General features: G+C 52.2%; 8 protein-coding genes across 8 annotated transcripts; 5 read left to right on the forward strand and 3 right to left on the reverse strand.

Annotated features, from left to right (window-relative positions):
• Window positions 1–1,555: 1,555 nt before the first annotated feature.
• Window positions 1,556–3,468, forward strand: CCOS01_07725 (thiamine pyrophosphate enzyme; the record flags this gene model as incomplete). Its single annotated transcript, XM_060455888.1, has 4 exons — window positions 1,556–1,742; window positions 1,809–2,512; window positions 2,569–3,098; window positions 3,165–3,468. 4 exons carry the CDS (start codon window positions 1,556–1,558, stop codon window positions 3,466–3,468), a joined length of 1,725 nt encoding a protein of 574 aa, XP_060313780.1.
• Window positions 3,469–4,685: 1,217 nt separating this feature from the next.
• CCOS01_07726 (THUMP domain-containing protein) lies at window positions 4,686–5,948 on the forward strand (the record flags this gene model as incomplete). The annotated part of the gene is made up of 5 exons (XM_060455889.1): window positions 4,686–4,748; window positions 4,872–5,039; window positions 5,097–5,555; window positions 5,612–5,752; window positions 5,808–5,948. 5 exons carry the CDS (start codon window positions 4,686–4,688, stop codon window positions 5,946–5,948), a joined length of 972 nt encoding a protein of 323 aa, XP_060313781.1.
• Window positions 5,949–9,013: 3,065 nt separating this feature from the next.
• Window positions 9,014–9,451, forward strand: CCOS01_07727 (uncharacterized protein; the record flags this gene model as incomplete). The annotated part of the gene is made up of 1 exon (XM_060455890.1): window positions 9,014–9,451. One exon carries the CDS (start codon window positions 9,014–9,016, stop codon window positions 9,449–9,451), a length of 438 nt encoding a protein of 145 aa, XP_060313782.1.
• Window positions 9,312–9,954, reverse strand: CCOS01_07728 (uncharacterized protein; the record flags this gene model as incomplete). Its single annotated transcript, XM_060455891.1, has 3 exons — window positions 9,312–9,519; window positions 9,727–9,822; window positions 9,887–9,954. The coding sequence occupies 3 exons, from the start codon at window positions 9,952–9,954 to the stop codon at window positions 9,312–9,314; spliced, it is 372 nt and encodes a 123-aa protein (XP_060313783.1).
• Window positions 9,955–10,563: 609 nt separating this feature from the next.
• CCOS01_07729 (uncharacterized protein) lies at window positions 10,564–11,313 on the forward strand (the record flags this gene model as incomplete). The annotated part of the gene is made up of 1 exon (XM_060455892.1): window positions 10,564–11,313. One exon carries the CDS (start codon window positions 10,564–10,566, stop codon window positions 11,311–11,313), a length of 750 nt encoding a protein of 249 aa, XP_060313784.1.
• Window positions 11,314–11,488: 175 nt separating this feature from the next.
• CCOS01_07730 (uncharacterized protein) lies at window positions 11,489–13,394 on the reverse strand (the record flags this gene model as incomplete). The annotated part of the gene is made up of 2 exons (XM_060455893.1): window positions 11,489–13,083; window positions 13,148–13,394. 2 exons carry the CDS (start codon window positions 13,392–13,394, stop codon window positions 11,489–11,491), a joined length of 1,842 nt encoding a protein of 613 aa, XP_060313785.1.
• Window positions 13,395–14,189: 795 nt separating this feature from the next.
• CCOS01_07731 (RecF/RecN/SMC N terminal domain-containing protein) lies at window positions 14,190–17,914 on the forward strand (the record flags this gene model as incomplete). Its single annotated transcript, XM_060455894.1, has 4 exons — window positions 14,190–14,300; window positions 14,364–17,633; window positions 17,709–17,809; window positions 17,881–17,914. The coding sequence occupies 4 exons, from the start codon at window positions 14,190–14,192 to the stop codon at window positions 17,912–17,914; spliced, it is 3,516 nt and encodes a 1,171-aa protein (XP_060313786.1).
• Window positions 17,915–18,258: 344 nt separating this feature from the next.
• CCOS01_07732 (rpsU-divergently transcribed protein) lies at window positions 18,259–19,100 on the reverse strand (the record flags this gene model as incomplete). The annotated part of the gene is made up of 2 exons (XM_060455895.1): window positions 18,259–18,591; window positions 18,663–19,100. 2 exons carry the CDS (start codon window positions 19,098–19,100, stop codon window positions 18,259–18,261), a joined length of 771 nt encoding a protein of 256 aa, XP_060313787.1.
• Between the last annotated feature and the right edge of the window lie 1,242 nt (window positions 19,101–20,342).

The raw sequence follows: 20,342 nt of genomic DNA on the forward strand, positions 1-20,342 counted from the left end.
GGTTCGGGGCTGAGGTCCAAGCGATTTGTCCGAACGGCATCGCGAGATAATTCGGTCTTCGAGCGGCGGCCCGAAGTCGAGCGTAGCGGGCCCCGGGCCCGGCTCCGCAGCTGACAGGCGCACGATGCTCAATGGTACTTCCATTGTGTTTTATTTGGGCCGTTGCGCCGTAGCAGGGCCGATAGGCTGGGGCCAACATCAGATCATGCCGAATGGTGCGCCGCTCCCCTTTCCCCCCAGTTTGCGCACGACAACGACAGGAAGGGGCGGTCAGGGAAACCCGGAAGCGAAGCAATAACCCCCCCATGGAATTGTCTGAGTCGCTCTAGTGCATTGCCGCTGATCCTTGAGGTTCCAAGCTCATGTTATGGTCTTATGTTGGCTCAAAGCAGGATGCGAAGGTTACAAGTTTGGCTAAATTGTGAATTCGCACGGATAAGGAGCGTGGGAGGGTGGGAAACAGCAGGGCACGCCGCAGTTTCCCGACGGGGTGGATGCAGATCCCACGCTGTCAACGGTTGCGTACCTTGCCAAGTTGCCAGCCGGGAAGCGGGCTTCCATTGCCTCACACTCACAGGCAGGCAGGGACAAGGGTTAGTTAGGTTGGTTGGTCCTGACGTGTTCTAGGCCTTATGCTGCCCAGCACTGTCACTTTTCCTTCCTGCACTTTCTCCCAGAGGACCCAAAATCCACAAACCACGTACGGAAACGGATGCTCAGGACGGATACGTTCGCTTTCTTCCCTGTTCTGCCCTGAACGCGAGCAACTTTATTATCGTCCCATTCTGTTGTCTCACTATCAGTAGAATGTTGCCTTACGTCGAACAGTGACAAGGTACCAGAATAAATCTTTTTTTTCCCTCAGATATCTGGGACCTCACCTCACCTCACCTCCGGAACCCACCGGCCCAGCCCGGCTTGAGCCCGGTGTATTGGTGACCGCAACCTCCTGTGGCGTGTTCCATTACATCACTCACTGTTGACTGTATCTCCTTACTCGGTGCAATGCATCCATTGTCTGCTCGCCCTCTACTCTATTCTGAGCCGCACCAAGATGGGTAACCACGCTACTATCTCGCGTCTTTTCCCGTCTGGTGCCAGGACCCCCATCTTGGTCCCCTTTCACCCAAATCTTGATCGAACCCGTCGCATGCCGAGACCCGGTACCCACTGCCTGCGCTTCAGCCGCCTCGCTGGCTCGTAGTATCTTGTCACTTATACGAAAATGGAGCTACATGAGCTGTCGCCCATCGCCGATGGCCCTGTCGTTTCAATCTGCAATGGCCAGTGGTCTGACTTGACGATCCTGGCCGACCCATGCAATGATGCCGAGACTCGAGTGAGTCCAAGTCCGACTGGGACCATCAACAACATCGCCATCTCCGCAGGTTGTTGACTCTGATATAAGTCTATACGCCTCTGGCCTTGACTGGGACCCTTTTTCTCCTTCTTCATTCCAGATCTACACAGACGAACACTTCTACAACATACACTCGAGGTAGCATCCAAAGCTACCCCCTTCTACACCATCAGCTGCTCACACACATATCCGATCATGGCTGATATCAGAACCCAAGGGCTTATAGAGCCTGTCGACGTCGTCGAATACCTCTTCAGGAGACTCCATGAGGTCGGTGTCCGCTCCGTTCACGGCCTTCCCGGTGACTTCAACCTCGTTGCCCTCGACTATCTTCCCCAGTGCGGCCTGAAATGGGTTGGTAATGTCAACGAGCTCAACGCCGGTCAGTATCCCTACAACCTATCAACTTGCCAAGTAAGCTTCGATCGACGAACTGACATTCTTCAAGGCTACGCTGCCGATGGTTACGCCCGTGTCAAGGGCATCTCTGCCATCATCACTACATTCGGTGTTGGCGAGCTCTCCGCCATCAACGCTCTCGCCGGTGCCTACTCAGAACACATTCCCGTCGTACACATTGTCGGTTGCCCCTCTACGATCTCTCAGAAGAACGGCATGCTCCTGCACCACACCCTTGGCAACGGCGACTTCAACGTCTTCTCCAACATGAGTTCTCAAATTTCATGCGATGTTGCGCGCCTCAACAACCCCGCCGAGATTGCCAACCAGATCGATCATGCTCTCCGAGAGTGCTGGATCCGCAGTCGCCCCGTCTACATTATGCTCCCCACCGACATGGTCCAGAAGAAGATCGAGGGCCAGCGCCTGAACAAGCCCATCGACCTCGAGGAGGCCATCAACGACCCTGACAGAGAGGACTACGTTGTCGACGTCGTCCTCAAGTCCCTTCATGCCGCCAAGAAGCCCGTCATGCTGATTGACGCCTGCGCTATCCGCCACCGCGTCCTCCCCGAGGTTCATGCACTCCTTGAGAAGACAAAGATTCCTGTCTTCGTAACGCCCATGGGAAAGGGTGCCGTCAACGAATCTCACCCCAACTACGGCGGTGTTTATGCCGGTACCGCTTCGCAACCCGATGTTGGTGAGCGACTCGAGTCCTCAGACTTGATCTTGTCCATTGGTGGTCTCAAGGTAAATTGCCTCGTCGCTCCTAGAAGTCCGAAGACAGCTCATTAAAATTCTTGCAGAGCGATTTCAACACCGCTGGATTCTCTTACAGAACATCGCAGCTGAACACCATCGACTTCCACAGCACACACATGAGAGTCAGATACTCTGAATACCCTGGCATCACCATGCGCGGAGTCCTCCGCAAGGTCACTGAGCGTCTTGACTTGAGCCAGCTTTCCGTCGTCACATCACCCGAGGTCATCAACAGAGTGCCCAGCCCCAACTCGGACCCCTCGCAAACCATTACCCAGGCTTACTTATGGCCTCGTGTTGGCAACTACCTTCGCGAGAATGACATCGTTGTCACCGAGACCGGAACGGCCAACTTCGGTATCTGGGACACCAAATTCCCTGCTGGGGTCACAGCTTTGAGTCAGGTCTTCTGGGGAAGTATCGGTTGGTCTGTCGGTGCTGCCCAAGGTGCTGCTCTCGCAGCCAAGGATGCGGGAGAGGACCGCAGGACAATTCTCTTCGTCGGCGACGGATCATTCCAACTTACGGCCCAGGAGGTCACTACCATGTTGCGCCACGGCTTGAAGACGACAATGTGAGTCCAACTCCCCTTATTCCTTTGCACCGACTCCAAGAATCTCACGCTAACGTTGCATCATAGCTTCGTCATCTGCAACGATGGATACACCATCGAGCGCTTCATCCACGGCATGGAGGCCGAGTACAACGACATTGTCCAGTGGCAGTACAAGGAACTTGCGACAGTGTTCGGCGGTACCGAGCAGACAGCCAAGAAATTCGTCGTCAAGACAAAGGATGAACTTGAGAAGCTCCTGACTGACCAGGAGTTCAACAACCCCACAACACTACAGTTTGTCGAGCTCTACCTCCCCAAGGAGGATGCGCCAAGAGCATTGATCATGACTGCTGAGGCCAGCGCTAGAAACAACGCCAAGGTCGAGTAAAGAGACGACAGCAATTCTTTTTTCATGGAAGATGGTTTGATTCCCTCGGCGCAGGAAATGGTTTTCTGGCGCATGGCTAGACGTAATTGGTTGCTTCTGTGATTATCCTTGGCTTTAGGTTATTGGTTGGTAAAACGTAGTGAGACGACTACGGCTAGATTACATATGAACTAGATCGGTATTTCATTATTCTCCTGCACCGGATATTATTGATATGAGACGACGGCCTACCGAGTGATGACTTGCGGACAATAGACACACTCGCACACTTTAGCACACGGTCTTTGTCTTTCAAGCCATCAACAGGCCTCAGCCGTGTCATGGCTCAAGTATTCACAATAACCAAAAGGAAAATGTGAAAGAAGGCTCTTTGTATCGGAGAGTAGTTTGAAGACGACCGCGGCGTAAATTACATGAGAGGAATACCTTGGCATAAGTGCGTTTTCAGTCAGCGCTCCAAGGTTGCGCAGAATTATGGCAGTTCTGTGTCTTCATTGATATTTTGACCTGTCTCGTCAAGTGGAATTGAGCTGTACCTAGCAACTAAATGACAGGCGCATCGTCTTTCTCCCTCCGCTGTGTCTCTAGTACTCACAAGGAGGCAAGCTGAAGTTTAAGCAACTAGATAAATATTCAATTGCCATAGTTCCACGCAGCTGGACTTTGACTTCCCGGCAAGTCGTCCAGCATGAGATCCGGCACATTCAATTCATGCAATTGATAACATCAGCTGACGTTCCCTTGCATAAGACTCGACTTAAAGAATCGTGGGATCAAGGTCTAGAAATCGTAACCGAATCGTGTTTTGTTTGTCAGGTTTTAATTATCAGAACGCAAATTGGCATCGTTGAAGGCCAATCGCTTCAACGATAGAGCTTTCATATTCGACCCTTTTAAAAACAAGCCCTACGATGTCAATTGAGAAGCTTCGATTAAGCACCATCGAACTGATGGCTGTTGACGATGGCTGGTTGTTGGGAAGTGACCCTCAGGCTGCAATAAGACGCAGAAAGTATAGCGGGTCCAGCTCGTCTGATTTCTTGCCTTTGGGCGGTGTGGACTTTTTACCTCTTCTAGCTATCTTCAGTGCAGCACACCAAGCTTCCATTCTCTCTCAGCAATCCCACAAGGCACAATTTCCACACTCACAGCCCACAAGGGCTTCGGCGCAGCATCCCAGAAGATTTCAGAGCTGCAGCTCGCGAAGCTCCTACAAAATGACAGATGGGAAGAGGAAACAGTCGGGTGGCGGTGGTGGCCATCCCGCTAAGAGAAGCAAGGTAGGTTTTCATCTGATTTCTGTACATTGCACTACGCAGTTAATTCCTCCCGACCCTGCCTGAACAATCTTATGAGAAGACATACTATTCTTCAGTATAAGTTCATGGCTGATGAGAAAGTAGGGTGGGCAAGGCTCCGGCAAATGGCAGACGCCGCAACACAAGGCGAAGGTCGCCAGTCTTCAGGACAAGGGCGTCGCCCTCGGGGTTGGCGACAAGGGTATCTGGGTCACATTTGCCAGAGGCATGGACGGAAAGTCCATTAGCGAATTCAGCATACTATGTGACGAGGTTTGTTGATTCTGCCATCATTTCGCATTTACGCTCACTCATACGACTACGCCTCAGTACGCAAAGATACTCTACGGCATCGTTCCCCCCGGGGAAGAAGTTGAATCAGACGAGGAAGACGAGGACATTGAAGCGTCCATAAAGAAGGAGCTCGATGGTATCAGCGAAGCCAACAAGGGCAAGACCAAGCGTACGTTCAAGGCCATCAAGGCTGGGATCGAGTGTGTCTTCTTCATGAAGACAAGGGATCCCATCGACCCCGTGGAGCTTTGCCGTAAGATGTGCATAGACGCCAGCGTCTGCACTGATCTCAAGGAGAGGAAGACAAAGTATATCAACCGGCTGACGCCGGTCACCTCTATGGATAAGGCATCTGAGAACGGCGTGGTGCGAGTCGCTAGAAAGGCTCTGGCCGCGCATTTCGATCTCGTAGATGAGACAGCTCAGGCTGCAGAAGGCGACGCAGAGAAGGTCGAAGAAGGGAGTGATGCTCGGACTGAGAAGCCGGCCTGCACAGTACGTTCACTCATGGCAAATTTTGACTGGGTGATTCAGGCTGACATATTTGGCAGTATGCCATCAGACCTTCCATACGCAGCAACAACTCACTTGATCGCGACACGCTCATTAAGCAAATCGCCAGCGTCGTCAGCCCGCGGCACAAAGTCGATCTCACTAATGCCGACAAAGTCATACTTGTCGATGTTTTCCAGGTAAGGGATGACTAGTAGGATAGAGCTAGCGAGCATCAAACTGACTGGTCCGTAGAGTTTCTGCGGTATGAGTGTTATTGAGCGCAGTGACTGGGAGGATTTAAAGAAGCTCAACGTCAACGAACTGTACAAGGCGTCTCCTGGAGCACAGGCAAATCGCCCGGCACCAAAGGAAGGTGAAAATAAGGCAGCATGAGTAGTGCATGAGGTCGTCAAGGATACACTTGGGATCACCCATCGTCTAAGCGACGGGAGCACTTACCGTATAGCATTCGTGAAACCCCAAGCGAAATAGCCAATTGGTCTTGCGAATACCAGATGATGAGAGTTGATAAAAGGCATGATTCACTCACTTGCACCTTGACAAGCACCGTCCCCACTGCATGACAATATCATTCGACATTGGTGGGCTTTTGGCTCACTTTTGGCTCCTTCTGACGACATTGCGTAGCAAAGAAGCCGATACGCCCCCTTCAATACATTGAGAGGGTTATTTTATAGAGACCCAACGTTACACTGTGCGACTTGTGTATTCTCCTTCAGTATGGCCACTCGTCCCTCGAAGATGTTCAGAGCCGGCGGCCCGAGGTCTGGCGTTTCGATTAGTGTTGGTTGGGTAGCTTTGGTGAAGGCTGCTGGCCTTATGTACGTGACGCGCAAACCCCAAATAGCCTGCGACAATGGTCGAGCCCGGATTTTACCATACACACTGGAGTGTTCTCTAGCACAGATTTTATGCGGACTGAGCTGCTATGAGTGTTCGTCATCTCAGGGCTTCATGACGGCAATTTGATGGGAACCCGACGCTGTTTCTTGTGGGAAGTTAATCGTGGGAGGAGGAGCAGCAATGAACGACGCGGGCTCTACCAAGTACCATGATGGCCAGATATCTCTGCAACGTGATATGGGATATGGGGAAATCCATGCAAACATGGGGGCAAATGCGGTCACGTAGGTGTTGTGTTGGTGGAAAAGTAGCAGCTGAAAGCCGAGCGCTCAGGGTGGAGCGAGGTGTAAGCCGTGTGGAGAGTGCGCATCTGCAAGCATGACGGCGCTAAGCCTTATCTGTATAAATTTGACGAGTCTCCAGCATATGGAACGTTCCAAACTTCTATTTAGGACCCAGATCCGTCCCTTGGCCGCTTCCACCACATTGTATCAGCTGGCAGGGGGGGCTAGTATGTTGGAGCTTGGGGTCGGCGGTCGATCCGGAAACTCAACATTGGCCATCATTGCAGACCCGGTGCATGCAAATATCAGGCCTCTGCAGCGTAGTCCTTTTGCAAGTGGACTCCGTCTGGCTGGATGAGGGGGGATTTGAAATGGTTGATGCAGAACTTCTAGATCGCCCATCTTTTACCTTACCTACTGCTAGATGGGATGCGTACCTCAGCCGGTAACTTCCTTACCGGAAAGGTACCTACAGAGCTTTGGGTTCCTAGATTACCTTGGCTTACTAAGTACCTTCAATACTTCCCTTTCTGCGAGGTGTATGCCATCCGCACAATGCGACTACCTGACCGGCCAGGAGGTATGTGATTCGGTGGTCCCGTTAGAACATTCTACCTTGGCATTGAGGTGTGAGATGTAATGGCGACAGAAACCAGAGAGTAAGAAGACAGTAGTTCAAGTATGACTTGCAGCAGCATGCTTCACCAAGTCGGCTTGACGCTAGCAAAAGTTCCTGCGCTGGTGGGCTGGATCTTGGGCTTGCATTTCCGACAACTTGCGTGAGCGTCGAGGCAGGCATTGTATCTGGAGAACTTTACAGTTCAACGTGCGCGGCGTTTGTGCGAGAAAGTCAACATGGCAGATGTTTCAATGGCTCGTGGCGTGCATTCGACATACCTCATGGCGGGAAAAGGCGACGGCCAACTGAAGATCCCCAACTTGAACATAGCTACCGAATCCGTACACTGCGAAGCGACTTGGCATTTGACGACAATCCGGGGTATCAAAGCTCCCATCTCATCTTAAAATACTTTGCCTGCCCTTGGATCTTGAGGTGTTTGTTTATCCGTTGGCATGGATCTGTATCCGTCCACTGTTGTCGAGCTAAGGCACCTTGCTGTGAGAATGGAACAGTGAGATGAGATGAGAAAAGAGTGGGAGAGTGGGTGGTGGCCGCCCCGACGCTGCGGGCGGGGATCCGAGACCCACCAGTTTCGCTTAATCGCATCCAATCAACAAATTCCCGGCTCGCTTGACGATGCAGAGTCTCGCTGGGGGCTCCCTGTCAACCTCGTAGCCCCCCTCCCATCATGAGAACCCTGCGAATAGATTTCCTCCATTCATTCCACTTCTTCACCAACCTCACCTCCCCAGATCGCAGACTACCTATATCTTAATCCCTTCTTTCTTCCCACACCGCGAAAAAATGATAAGCTTGTACCTATGCTCCTGGCTCGCACACTCTGCTCCCCCTTGAACTTATTGCAGGAATATCTACCTTACTTGCCAGTGCCTGCATGAGGTGAGGTCAGGTAGCCTGTAGGTAAGCTATGCGCTTGTGGAGATCGTCAACCGCACGATCAGTCCAGACTCGACACTTATCCTCTTTCTCTTATGGGAAGTAAAAGACGTTCATCTGCAACCTCGCTTGACTTGACCCCAAGTGGCACATTCCTTCGTATGTTGTTGGCATCCTGCGTTGCAGAGCCCCTCTCTGGCCCCTGCCTGTCTTCTCCTTTACCGACATATTTTTCATCTGCACTCCGGTACCTCATCTCTCTTCTCGGCCTATGTCCGTAAGATCCATTCACAATTCTTCAGTCGCTTTTTTTGGTTCCCCCCCTCCCTCTTTCTTTCCGTCTGTCTGCTGTATGTGTATGTGCACACTTGCGTGTCAGTCTCTCACACCCACACCTACAAACGCTCATGGAGGTCCATGGGTCTTGCGCGCTTGTTCCCTCCCTGCGCACCTCATGGCCAACGTAACTTATAAGCGAAAGGTAGGTTGTTAGCAGACGGCTTATACGTTGCTTATACGTTGTCGCTGTTTAGTGTTGTCTCTCTCGCTTATTTCTCACACGCCCATTGAGCGCATTTCCCCCTTCCCACCCACTCAGCCAGTGTTGCTCCTTGTACGACGCCTCGCCCGTCACCACCGAGCCATCGCGCCTTAGTCTGTCAACCTCTTGCTCTCTCGCCTGTTGCGCCTTCTCATTAGTTCGTCTCGTGTGTTGGCTTGTTCTCGACCGATCTCGCTTGTCCTGGAACAGCTCAAGGTCATCCTCATTGCTTGGCTACCTCATCAAGCTCATGTCCTTGAGCCTGGTTTTTGCGCCGCCCGCCCATCATGTCTCGCTTCTCGCCTCGACCGCTGCAATGCAACTGCATAGCTTAGCTTACCCTGTTTCTCTCACCTGTCTTATCTTCACCTTTGAGGCGTACGAAGACACTTATGCTGGCTCAAACAGGTGCTGCCCCGACCTCTGTTCGGACGGTTGCCGTCTTTTCTTGCGAAACAAGGATTTGTGTGTGGACCAGCTTCACTCACTCCATCGTTGGCTTTGGCCTTTCCACTCAGACCTTCACACCCCTGGGCTCTCAAACACCCTCAACCTCTGCCCTGCTCATCGCCGAACTTCCTTTCGCTTATGGTCGACTCATCTTTCCGTGATTTCATGCGCATACCTAGTGCCCTACCGTCATCAGCATCATCCTCCTCCTCCTCACCATCCGGCCCGGATGACATGAGCGAATAGTCCCCGTAAACCTCACTTGCCGGCTCACCTTTCGAATCCGCCTCGCTAGACACCCCGTTTCTATTGGAGTGATCTCTTGGTGTTGCCCTTGTTGGCATGAAAACGTCCAAAGTCCCCGGCCGGACCACTCCGTGTGTCCAGATTACGCCGCAACACGACCTTGCAAACCCCCACACCTTCGTCTGGGAAGCCGTAGAGCACTCGCTATATCTAGCTCCTTCGCCCAACCCCTACCACATGGCTCCTGGTCGGTGTCACCGCACTCACACCTCGACTTCACCTTGCATACCATTCGCCTGCCAGAGCGTTTCGCAAACCTGCAGCATCCCGCCCGTCACGCATCGACCTTCCATAGGGCAGAACCTGTATCACAATACAGTGTCAACGACGTCCATGTGTGCGCCGCCTCCTCCGGCAAAGCCCATACAGACCGTTATAAGCCGTTTGGTACCCCAGGCCACCGTCCAACAAGTTCAGGTGATGCCATCGGTCCATTGTCAACGCGTCTATGGAGTCAAAGTCTCCACCGGAGCGAGCTTGGTTCTCGTCGTTCCCCCGCCGCCTATGGTAAAGCTGCTGCGATCCGAACGAGCCTCCGTCGTCTCGGAGGCTGCCGTATTAAGATGGCTTGCTGGCAAAACTGTCGAGACGCCTCTTCTCCATGAGAAAGTTACGGAAACAGAAGGCTCGCCTTGGTCAACCTCTCCCATTGCCACTTACGAGAGTGGGACCACGAATTATTCTGATGTCGCGGTACAAGAACTGCGGGCTTTAGTTCCAACCCTCATATCACATACGGCCGCCACGAACGAGCTGGGCCTCGAATACAATCTCGTCAAGCCAACACTAGGCACCCCCATCTCCGAACTCAGTCCACCACTCTCATCGGCCGAACGGAGAACAGTTGATTTTCAAACTGGTCAATTATATCGGCAGCTTTGTGAGCAAGTGTCACCCACTGGACGATTCGGACCTGCATTTGCTGTTCTACCTCCATGTGCGCCATCACCAGCTACAGACTCCACGAAGTCTACGAGGCGAGATGTAGCCGCGAGATTGATGGAATCAAAAGGCGTCCATTCCTGGACTGTGGCCTTCCACTCAATGTTAGAGGCAGTGCTTCGTGACGGGGAGGATATGCAAGTAATGTTGGGTTACAGTGCCATTCGACGGCAGTTCAAGCGTTTCGAGCATGTGCTGGATGGAATCAAAACACCCCGGCTGGTGGCTGTTGACGTCGGCAAAGATGTCAACACCCTTGTGTTCAGAAAACGAGGCTCCGGAGACGACGCATCTCTGGTCGAGTGCAGACCGCAGGGAAGATTTCAACACACAGACCGCCGCGGTAGTGACGCAAGTAGTGAGGTTGGCGATGAGTATGATAACGGCTCGGATTCCGGAGACGACAACGCGTCACTGACTCTCCAACACGACGATGGCATCGTCATGGCTGGCATGAAGGATTGGAGCAACTTCGTCTTTGGAGATCCACTTTTTGCTCTCAATATCGGTCGTGAGCCTAGTGGTGCTTTTCTTGCGGGATTCAACTGGTCCTCAAACACTCGACACACCATCATCTCAATGTTTTCCTCGGATCTGATTGAGGACAAGGAGAGAGCTCACGTCCGCCTGCTGCTGTACGACTGCTACCATACAATCACGCACATTGCGAGAACATACTTCCGCCCGCAAAAGGACATCAGCGGACGCGAGCTGGAGGCACGAAAGAGGTTGAACACTATCCTGTCGCAGCTTGATGCTCTTGATGACGCCGGCACACGGAGGGGAAGAAGACCAAGTGGCGAATCAATCCCGGCCAAGAAACGGTCGAAGAGCGGGGAATCGTCCGACTAGTAGAAGATGGTCGTGTATCGAAAGGTGATGCTTATGATGAACGAACATTCTTAGAACATACTTCGGGAAAGACACGTCTAGAGCCTGGCGTACGGTTGCTTCCTGGAGGAAGATGCATTCGTCGTTTCAATAAAGACTGATTAATGACCTACAAGATCTTGGACGTTTGTCTTCTTCATCGCTTCTTCTTGCCTTCCCCGGCATCGTCGTCCTCGTCTCGCGGAAGCTGAAGTCCCATCATGCCTAGAATGTTTCCAGCCGGACCCGGCATACCACCCTGACCCTTGAAGCTTTCGAGGAGGTTCTTGGCTAGATTGTAGTCAATGTCAACTTCGTCGTCTGCCTCTTCATCATCATTGCTTGATTCAGGCCCACTGCCTTTCCCCTTCCCTTTCTGGGTTAGGGCTCTGTCTCGAGGTTGGTCCAACTTTAGAGCACCGTGTTCATTGAGCTCAGCTTCCAACTCAGCGGTAAGCTTCCGAAGGTCATCGCCGTCAGGTTCCTCGTCTCGCCCAATAGCTTTAGTATTCTCTCTTGCCGCAGGCGATTTGCTTGGAACATCATGAACGTCGAGCTCTATGGGTGCTAGTCCCATCATTTCTCTCATCATGCGAGAAAATTCCGCTTCGTCAAAGCTGACCGCCTTGTCTTCGTCTTCGTCATCTTCGTCTGACTCCATGCCCTCGGATCCGTCGTCGTCGTCGTCATCAATGTCCATTTCATCGATCTCGGCACCGTCTAGTCCTGCATTCTCATCGTTGAGAAAGGCCTCGAACCGGGAGACGATTTTGCGCAGGTCTGCTTGTGTTGTGGCATCTCCAAAGCTCGGGTTCGGTTGAGATTCGGTCCCGCCTTGGCGTCCTGAAAGCTCTCTTTCAAAGTCTTCGTAGTTGATGTCCATCCAGGACTCGTCATCATCGCGACCGGCGTCCCTCCAGCTGCGGATTTGTTCGTCTGTAGGGAGCACTGAATCTCCATCCTCCTCAAGGTCCTGTACAATAATACTAGCCGCCCTGGCTTCACGACTATCGGCCTTGTCAACATTGTTGAGCATTATTTCGAATCCACATGTGAGTTTCATGCCCATCTCCAAATGTGTGTGCTCGACCCCCTTGACTCGTTGAATAATACCAGCCCAAGGGGCAGGCGGCTCGAACCTTTGCGATCTGAGTTGGGCGAACAACACCCTGGTGAATTTGACGCTCACCGTGACAAGATCGACCGGGGGAAAAGTATGACTTTTCTTGCTGGACAGAAGAGTGTTCAGATCTAGCGCATCGCGGAGGTAGAAGGACTCCACAGCTGGTGCAACAGCCTTGGGAGTTTGGCGTAGGACATGGACAAGTCTTCGAGGAATTGTCACGAGCGAGTGGTGTATGGACTTGTGAATATGGCCAGGGTACTTTTCAAGGCGATAGAAAGCCTCAGCCTCTATGAACTCTGAGTGCAAGAGAGAGTCGGAGGTGGATTTTATAACGCGCAAAGCGTCCGATAATGCCAACAGCCGGGTTTTAGTGCCGTCTTCGGTTGTGTGAGGGATGATTCGTAGACGGCCATTGTTAATCCAAACACGGTTCTGGTCTGTCTCAGGACTCAACCATTTGGGAAGAACGTTGGCTGCCTCTATGAGGAGAAACTCCCCATCAGCGTCATAGACACGGATCCATGCAGTGGGTTGAACTTTGGAAAACTCTCTGAGGATATAGACAATCAGCCATTCGTCCTCGATCGAATCTCCGTAGTCAGTGATTCCTCGGAGAAACGAGTTGCCTGTCGGAGTCTTAGCACTCAAATCAAAAAATTGAATCATTCTGGGGGGGGGGGGGGGACGAACCTTGCTCTGTAACCACATCGAGAGTGAAGAGGCCCTTTTGCCAAATATAGTCTGCGGTCAGGGAGTTTGCAAGTTGCAGAGCAGTTTTTCGTAGATCGTCGAGTCTGGAAAGTTGCTTCAGGGGATCATTTGAGGCGTTGGCGTCAACAAGAAAAATGCTATACTCGACGCAATTTTCTCGCAGGTCGGGAGCATTCTGTTCGTGGCGGCCCCCTGCTTCTCCAGCTCCTCGTTGTGGATCAGCCATGACAAATAGCTTCGAGATACCTTGGCTGGCCAGATGAAGTTGTAAACGCGCAGAGAGCGGACAAAATTGTTGTTACTGTTGTTCTGTTGTGGCAGAGCCGTGGGTTTTAGCTCGTGATTTACTCAGTCGCAGGCAGGGCTGGTATTTTGAGTGGAGGTTGGATGACTTCTTTCAATGGAAGCCAAGCGATTTCGAAAAAATGCTCGAGAATTCTTGAGGACCTTCGCATTAAATTCGTAATTGCACATAAGTAGGCCCTTAGTCTGGAGAGTGCAGGCTTGCCTTGCCTGTATTGTTCACCTCGATCTATCTATCTGATAGAGCTCTTTCGATGGTAACTGCATCCCAGACCTTCAAGACTATTGGTGCTGGAACACCTGCCTACGGCAAAGAGAGTCGTAGTCGCTCAGAAGAGCGCCCCACCAAAGCCCCGGTCACCTACCTTACCTTCAGGTGCCTTAGCACAGTGACTTTGATAAATGTCTGCCCGGAGCACTGTACGCGTTAAGTGCTCGATTAATGGAAGGTGCAGGCAGACATACCTTCCAGGTTAACTTACCTTACCTTACCTCAGCCCCCACCGCGGATAACCACACAGTCGCGTTCCGTCATCCGACGCGTCGCACGAAGCTTTCGTGGTCATTCAATCTGGAAGGCTACAGCCCAAGTTATCCAACGACAGGTCCCCAAAATCTGCGTCCACCTTTGTTAACACCAAGTGCGATAGGCGCACTGAATTTCTACTGCCCGACGTCGCAAAATCTCAACGCAGGCGCATCTTCTGGGCTACTCGTCATGGCCCCCGCTAAGAGATCCCACGCCGTCTCGGAAGCAGGCAGCGGAGACGAGGAGGAGGAGCTGGTTGAGGTGCGGCAAAAAAGGTCCAACCTCGCTCAGGACGCACCCGTAGGTTTCTCCAAGAATGTGATATTACCTATGAGATCAACTGACACTTCTGGAATTCTGCAGTCAAAGCGGGTTCGACTATCAAACACTGCTCAGCCGACCAAGTCGGTACCCCCAAGGGATGAATCCCCAAGCTCCGGAAGCGAAGACGGTGCGGACGAAGAAGAGGAAGACGGACGAGCCGGCCGTGAATCGCCTCCCCGAACCCAATACGAAATCGCCCGGGACGATGGTTTCAGGCACTTGCAGTACGAGGATCAAGACGATCAACGTGCTACGCAGAAAATCAAAAGCCGGCCGCAGCGCATCGGCGACAACCATGCTGCCGAGAACGGCATTATTGAGAGTGTCGAGTGCATCAACTTCATGTGCCACGAGCGCCTCTTTGTCGAGCTCGGTCCCCTGATCAATTTCATCGTCGGCGAGAATGGAAGTGGCAAGAGTGCAGTCCTCACAGCCCTAACCTTGTGTCTTGGTGGCAAGGCTAGCTCCACCAACAGAGGCGGAAGTCTCAAGAGCTTCATCAAGGAAGGGAGAGACAATTCTGTCATCATTGTGAGGATCAAGAACCAGGGCATTGACGCCTACCAGCCCGATCTGTACGGCGAAACCATCAGAGTCGAACGCCATTTCTCCAGGGCTGGCGCCAGTGGCTTCAAGCTGAAGAGCGTGACTGGGAAAACAATTTCTACAAAGAAGGCCGACGTTGATGAGATCTCCGAGTATTGGGCTTTGCAGGTCGACAATCCACTCAACGTTCTATCGCAGGACAATGCCCGACAATTTCTGAATTCTTCGTCACCCTCTATGAAGTACAAGTTTTTTGTTCGAGGTGTCCAGCTCGAACAGCTTGACAACGACTACAAACTCCTAACGGAAATTCTCGAGAGTCACGAAGCAAAGCTACCGAGCCTAGAGGAACATGTCCGTCGTGCGAAGAGAGAGCATTCGGAGGCGCAGAAGCTCAAGGACATTGCTCAGAAGAACGAAGAAATGAGAAAGACATATCGCCGTCTCCGTAACCAGCTTTACTGGTCACAGGTAGCTGAGCAAGAAGATGTGCTCGTCAAGTACAACGATGAGGTCGCTGCTCTGGACGGGGAAATTCAACGCGCTACTGTGCTCATTGAGCGCACAACACAGGCTTTAAGTCAGCGCGATGAGCACCTTGAGCGTGCTCAAGGTGCAGTCGAGACGGAATCACAGGAAGCCGGTACTATTCAGGAAAGTATCGCCCTCGCCGACGAAGCGTACCAAGAAGCCAAGCAATCAGTCACCGACATACACCATCAACTCAGAGATGTTCAACAACGGCTCAAAAGCGCCGGACAAGGGGTGGCTGAGTTTGAGACCAAGATTGAAGCCGAGGAGCAGCGACTGGGCGCTGGAGCTGGGAGCGCCCGCCAGGAACAAGAGAGTCTTCTGAATGAAGCAAGAACAGAAGAGTCTACAATTAAACAACAAATCGCCGACGAGAATGACACAGTGCCGCAACTCAGGGCAGAGCTCAATCATGCCCAGAGCGCCTTACAAGGGGGCAAGGCCGATGTCGATAGGAAGAGGGCGGAAATTACCTCAGCCGAGGGACGTTTGCGCAGCCTGGAGCAGAACAGAGGCTCTGTTTGGGCTGCTTATGATAAGAAGATACCTCTCCTTCTTCAAGCGATCGAGCGAGAAAACGGGTTCCACGAAAAGCCCGTTGGGCCCATTGGAGCCCATGTTCAGCTCACTCAACCTGAGTGGTCCCCAATTTTGGAGACGGTCTTTGGCGCAACGCTGGATGGCTTCCTTGTATCCAACAAGTCTGACCAACAACGACTGACAAAACTCATGCAACAAGTCAACTTGCAGCGCTTTCCCCCAATCATCATCAGCAAACGGCTGCCACTCAACACCAAACTCAGGGAGCCGGACGCAGCCTTTGACACTGTTCTCCGGGTACTCAATTTCGACAATGAATGGGTCCGCAGTCAGCTCATTGTGGCACACACTATCGACAAAATCGTTCTGATAAGAGAGAGGACGAAGGCAGAAGATGTCATGATGAGCGATTCACCTCCTCCAAACGTCCAAGCTTGTATTTCTCTCCATGATGGCGCTGGTAAGAGAGGTTTCGGCCTTCGCATGGCCCGGTCAAGCGGTGCAGGATATAACACAGGAACCATCAACCCCTTCCCCCGGGCGCCTAGGATGAAGTCTGACGACCAAACACAAATCAGTCTGGCAAAGGAATCGTTGGCTCATCTACGTGGGGACTTACGCTCGATAGAGCTGAAGCGGCGGGAGCTCGACCAGACAGTCGCAAAATGCAACGCCGCTCTCAATAACCAGCAACAACAGGGGCAATCGCTGGAGCGGAAGTTGTTGCGGGTCCAGGCCAGAATTGAGAATATCTCTGCTGAACTGGACCAATACGAAGGAGCGGATGGTCGCCTTATCTCTCTCCGGGAAGAGTTGGAGAAGATTAAGGCTGAACGAGAGCATCACGGAACCCAATATGGCGAAATGCGACTGCGACAAGATGAACTCAATAAGAAATGCGAAGAGTGCAAGAGGACGCTTGCCGATGAGAAGGGGAGAATGAAAGATTTTCAGGCTCGAATCACGAAGTTGCAACTCGCAGTCCAGAAAGCGGAAGACCTGCGCAAAATGGCAGTTCTCGAAAAGAATCGCGCGTTCCAGGACCGTGATGATGCGGTGCTTGAGAGAGAACGAGCAGAAACGAGGCGTGACGAACAAGCCGAAGTGGTCGCCAACTTCACTCAACAAGCCATGGACAAGGCGCCGCAACGAGTGTACATCGAGGAAGGCGAAACTCATAGGAGTATCGAGAGCAAGTACGCTGTTATTCACCAACAGCTGGAGAAGAGGGCTCAAAGATTGGGGGCGTCGGACGAGGAGATCAAGGAACGTGCGGCTAGGGCTGAGGCTGCATATGAAGCTTCACAGCAACTTTATAAGGGCCAGCAGGAAGAGCAGGCGGCAGGCAAGCTCAATCTGGAAGATCGACTGAACAGGTGGCGACTGTTCCAGCGACATATCTCGGCACGTGCTCGCATCTGCTTCCAGTACTTGTTGAGCGAGCGAGGTTTCAGGGGCAAGCTTGCCATAGACCACCCGCAGCGCCGGCTGCAACTTTTCGTGGAACCAGATGAAACCCGCAAGGGCACTGCTGGCCGGAGCACAAAGACGTTGTCAGGTGGTGAAAAATCATTCTCATCTATATGCATGCTGCTGGCCATTTGGGAGGCAATGGGCTCACCCCTGCGATGTCTGGACGAATTTGACGTGTTCATGGATAATGTCAACCGTACCATCAGCACAAACATGCTTGTAAGTCTGATTTCCAGTCGTGTAATTTTCGTATAATTGTATCTACTATGCTAACAAGAACCCCTTTCTTTTCAGATCACCGCTGCTAGACGCTCCGTATCCCGTCAGTACATCATGATTACACCAAATGCGATTGAAGGACGAGCCACGCTTGACAAGGACGTCAAGATCATCCGGTGCGTTGTTCTACATTGGAGGACAACCCTCGCTTTGCTCCTCTTTGAATTGCGGCTAACACATGTAACAGTTTAACCGATCCCCGGCAGCGGACGTTGGTTTGATGCCACGGCTGGCTAATTTCGTTCACAATTCCATGAGCAACGGCGTTCAACTTAATCAGTTTTCGTTTATCAAAAAGCGCGGGTGAAGGGACAAGTGATTTCTTGGCAGTGACAGGCGTTTGGGCAACATACCCCCCCTCATAGTCATGGACATGGGCTCATCTACCTAAGTTAGGACGTGTCGGCTCAGCATTGAGTGAGATGGCTGGCTGGAAGGGCGTCAGGGACATCATCAGCGAGCAACAAAGTCCGCGTACTAGAAACAATAATATACAATAGCATACATAGCGAGACCTGGGCCTCGGTATTTCCTGTTATACACATGTCGTTGCCGCTGAGGAGGCCTAGATTCGAATCCCCTTGCTCCTCAGAACATTGACACCCGCGCTAGCTGTGAAACCAACCCACTGTCCGAGAGAACCCATAACACCACCAGCTTCCTTGATCTCACTCAGTCGCCGCCGCAGGAAGGCTCTGGTGTCTTTGAAACCGGCCGACTTGTCGTTGGTCATGAACAGCTCGCTCGACGCGTAGATCATGGACAGGCTGGCGCGCTTGGTATACCAAGAGGGGTCGACGGCAGTGTCGCCGGAAAGGAACCAGATCTCATCGACCAACTTGGCGAGTTCCTTGAGGGAAGCAGGCACATAGCTCGGTTGTGCCATAACCGCCAGGGCCTATTGCATCCATCATAAGTATCAAGCCAGAACAGTCTCCCAAGCAGACTCTAGAAAGGGGTTGTACTCACCTCTTGCCAACGGTCGATGACGGTCTTATTCTCTAAAAGCCGCTCCCAGGTGAGGAGTTCTACTTTTTCACTGATACCAACTTGCGAGCTCTCTCCGAACACCTCCTTCTCCTTGTTGGCCAGGCCTTCACGTTTTGTGACGAGGTGGTATCGAATCAAGCTGAAAGGACCGTCCGGCAGCACGCTGGTGCTGATGTCAAGGTATCCAGTATCCCTGGCGCCGAGGGCGAGGGCCTTTTGTGAGAAGCCATACTCTGGGACATGCTTATACGCGGCGGAGAGGATCGTCGATTCGTGGGGGTGGAAGGTTGTTGTCGGATCCGGGTGGTCGTAGGAATGGTAGGCACGAGTCGTCCGAGGCGCGACTGCGGAAGCTCTCGGACATTGGCACAGGGAGCGGAAGGCCAACCTGGCAGTCGGACGGCAAGGAACGGACATGACGACGGGGGAGGAGGAGGCGGGCTCTTTGACATACGGGTATTGCAAGCCTGTGGTTTCTACGAAAGTTGGCTGATTCTAGACTGGCTTCCTTTTTTTTTTTTTTTTTTGCCCGTCCCTCTCCTAGGCTCAGCCATCCCGAACTGTTCGGGTGAACCCGCCCGGGCGACATACCTGCACGCACTGGCTCTTCGGATCGGCCAATTGCTCCAGGGATTAAGCTAAGCCCCCCCTGTACCTCACCCTATGCCTTTGAGTCGGCATACTTCAATGACGATAATTAATCATTCACCAACACCAAGCTAAAAGATTAACAAAACATAGTCTATGAATCCAGAGCAGTAAGTATCATCGAAGAACATGGAAGGCTGGGAAGAATACATATTGAAGCCTCTCTATCGGTGCCTAATTGTGGAAGTAGTCGAATAGGTAAGAAAACCACACTTGGGTTGCTCTCAGTACGGACAACTAAGCGGCAACCTACCTTACCTAGTAGTAACTGCGGTACGCCTCATTTTTCTCACCATGGTAACACAGCATCTGCGCCAATATGGTGGTCCATTCAAGCAACTGGACTGATTGGATTGGTTTCCAGATGCTGAGATTCAGGTCACATTTACGCACCCACGTCAATGTGATCATTTGAACACTATATAACACGCCCCTTCAAGTTGTAAATGGCCCGATCTACTTACCTTATGTGCACGGTATCAGCAGGCTGTGTTTGCGTCTTGGTGAACCATATGTCGCAGCCAACACCGAAAATGTATAGGCACGAATAAGTAACACCTAGTCCACCGCATCAACGGGCCGAGGAAATGCATTGATACTGATAGGTAAGGTCGTCTTAGGGTGGGAAACAGAGCGGAACGGTTGAGGTACTAAGGTAGTCGCCGGCGAGCTGATGGAATGTCCATCAGTGGCTAGGAGCTGCAGTGTTGCACAGTTAGACGTGCTTTGCGATCCACATTCGGGCCAAGGCTCTCCTGCCGGCTTTGTCAAAAACACCCAACGGACCGTGCTTGTTACATGGTGTCATGATTCAACCCGTTGTGGAAGACTGGATACCGACTCTCAGCAGAGGCTGCAGAGCCACCGCGATGGCCCTCAAGGTTGCGACTGGACAGGGAGGATAGTCCTGGAGACGTGACACCTTGGTAGACAGAGTGGGGAAGTACCTTGAGGTAGGCAAGCAGGCACTTAGCGTAGGTATCTTCCATTAACATCAAGGTCCTTTGGCCG

This window comes from Colletotrichum costaricense (genome assembly GCF_030867565.1).
Source record: "Colletotrichum costaricense strain IMI 309622 chromosome Unknown Scaffold_7.1, whole genome shotgun sequence".
NCBI classification, from domain to species: Eukaryota; Fungi; Ascomycota; class Sordariomycetes; order Glomerellales; family Glomerellaceae; genus Colletotrichum; species Colletotrichum costaricense.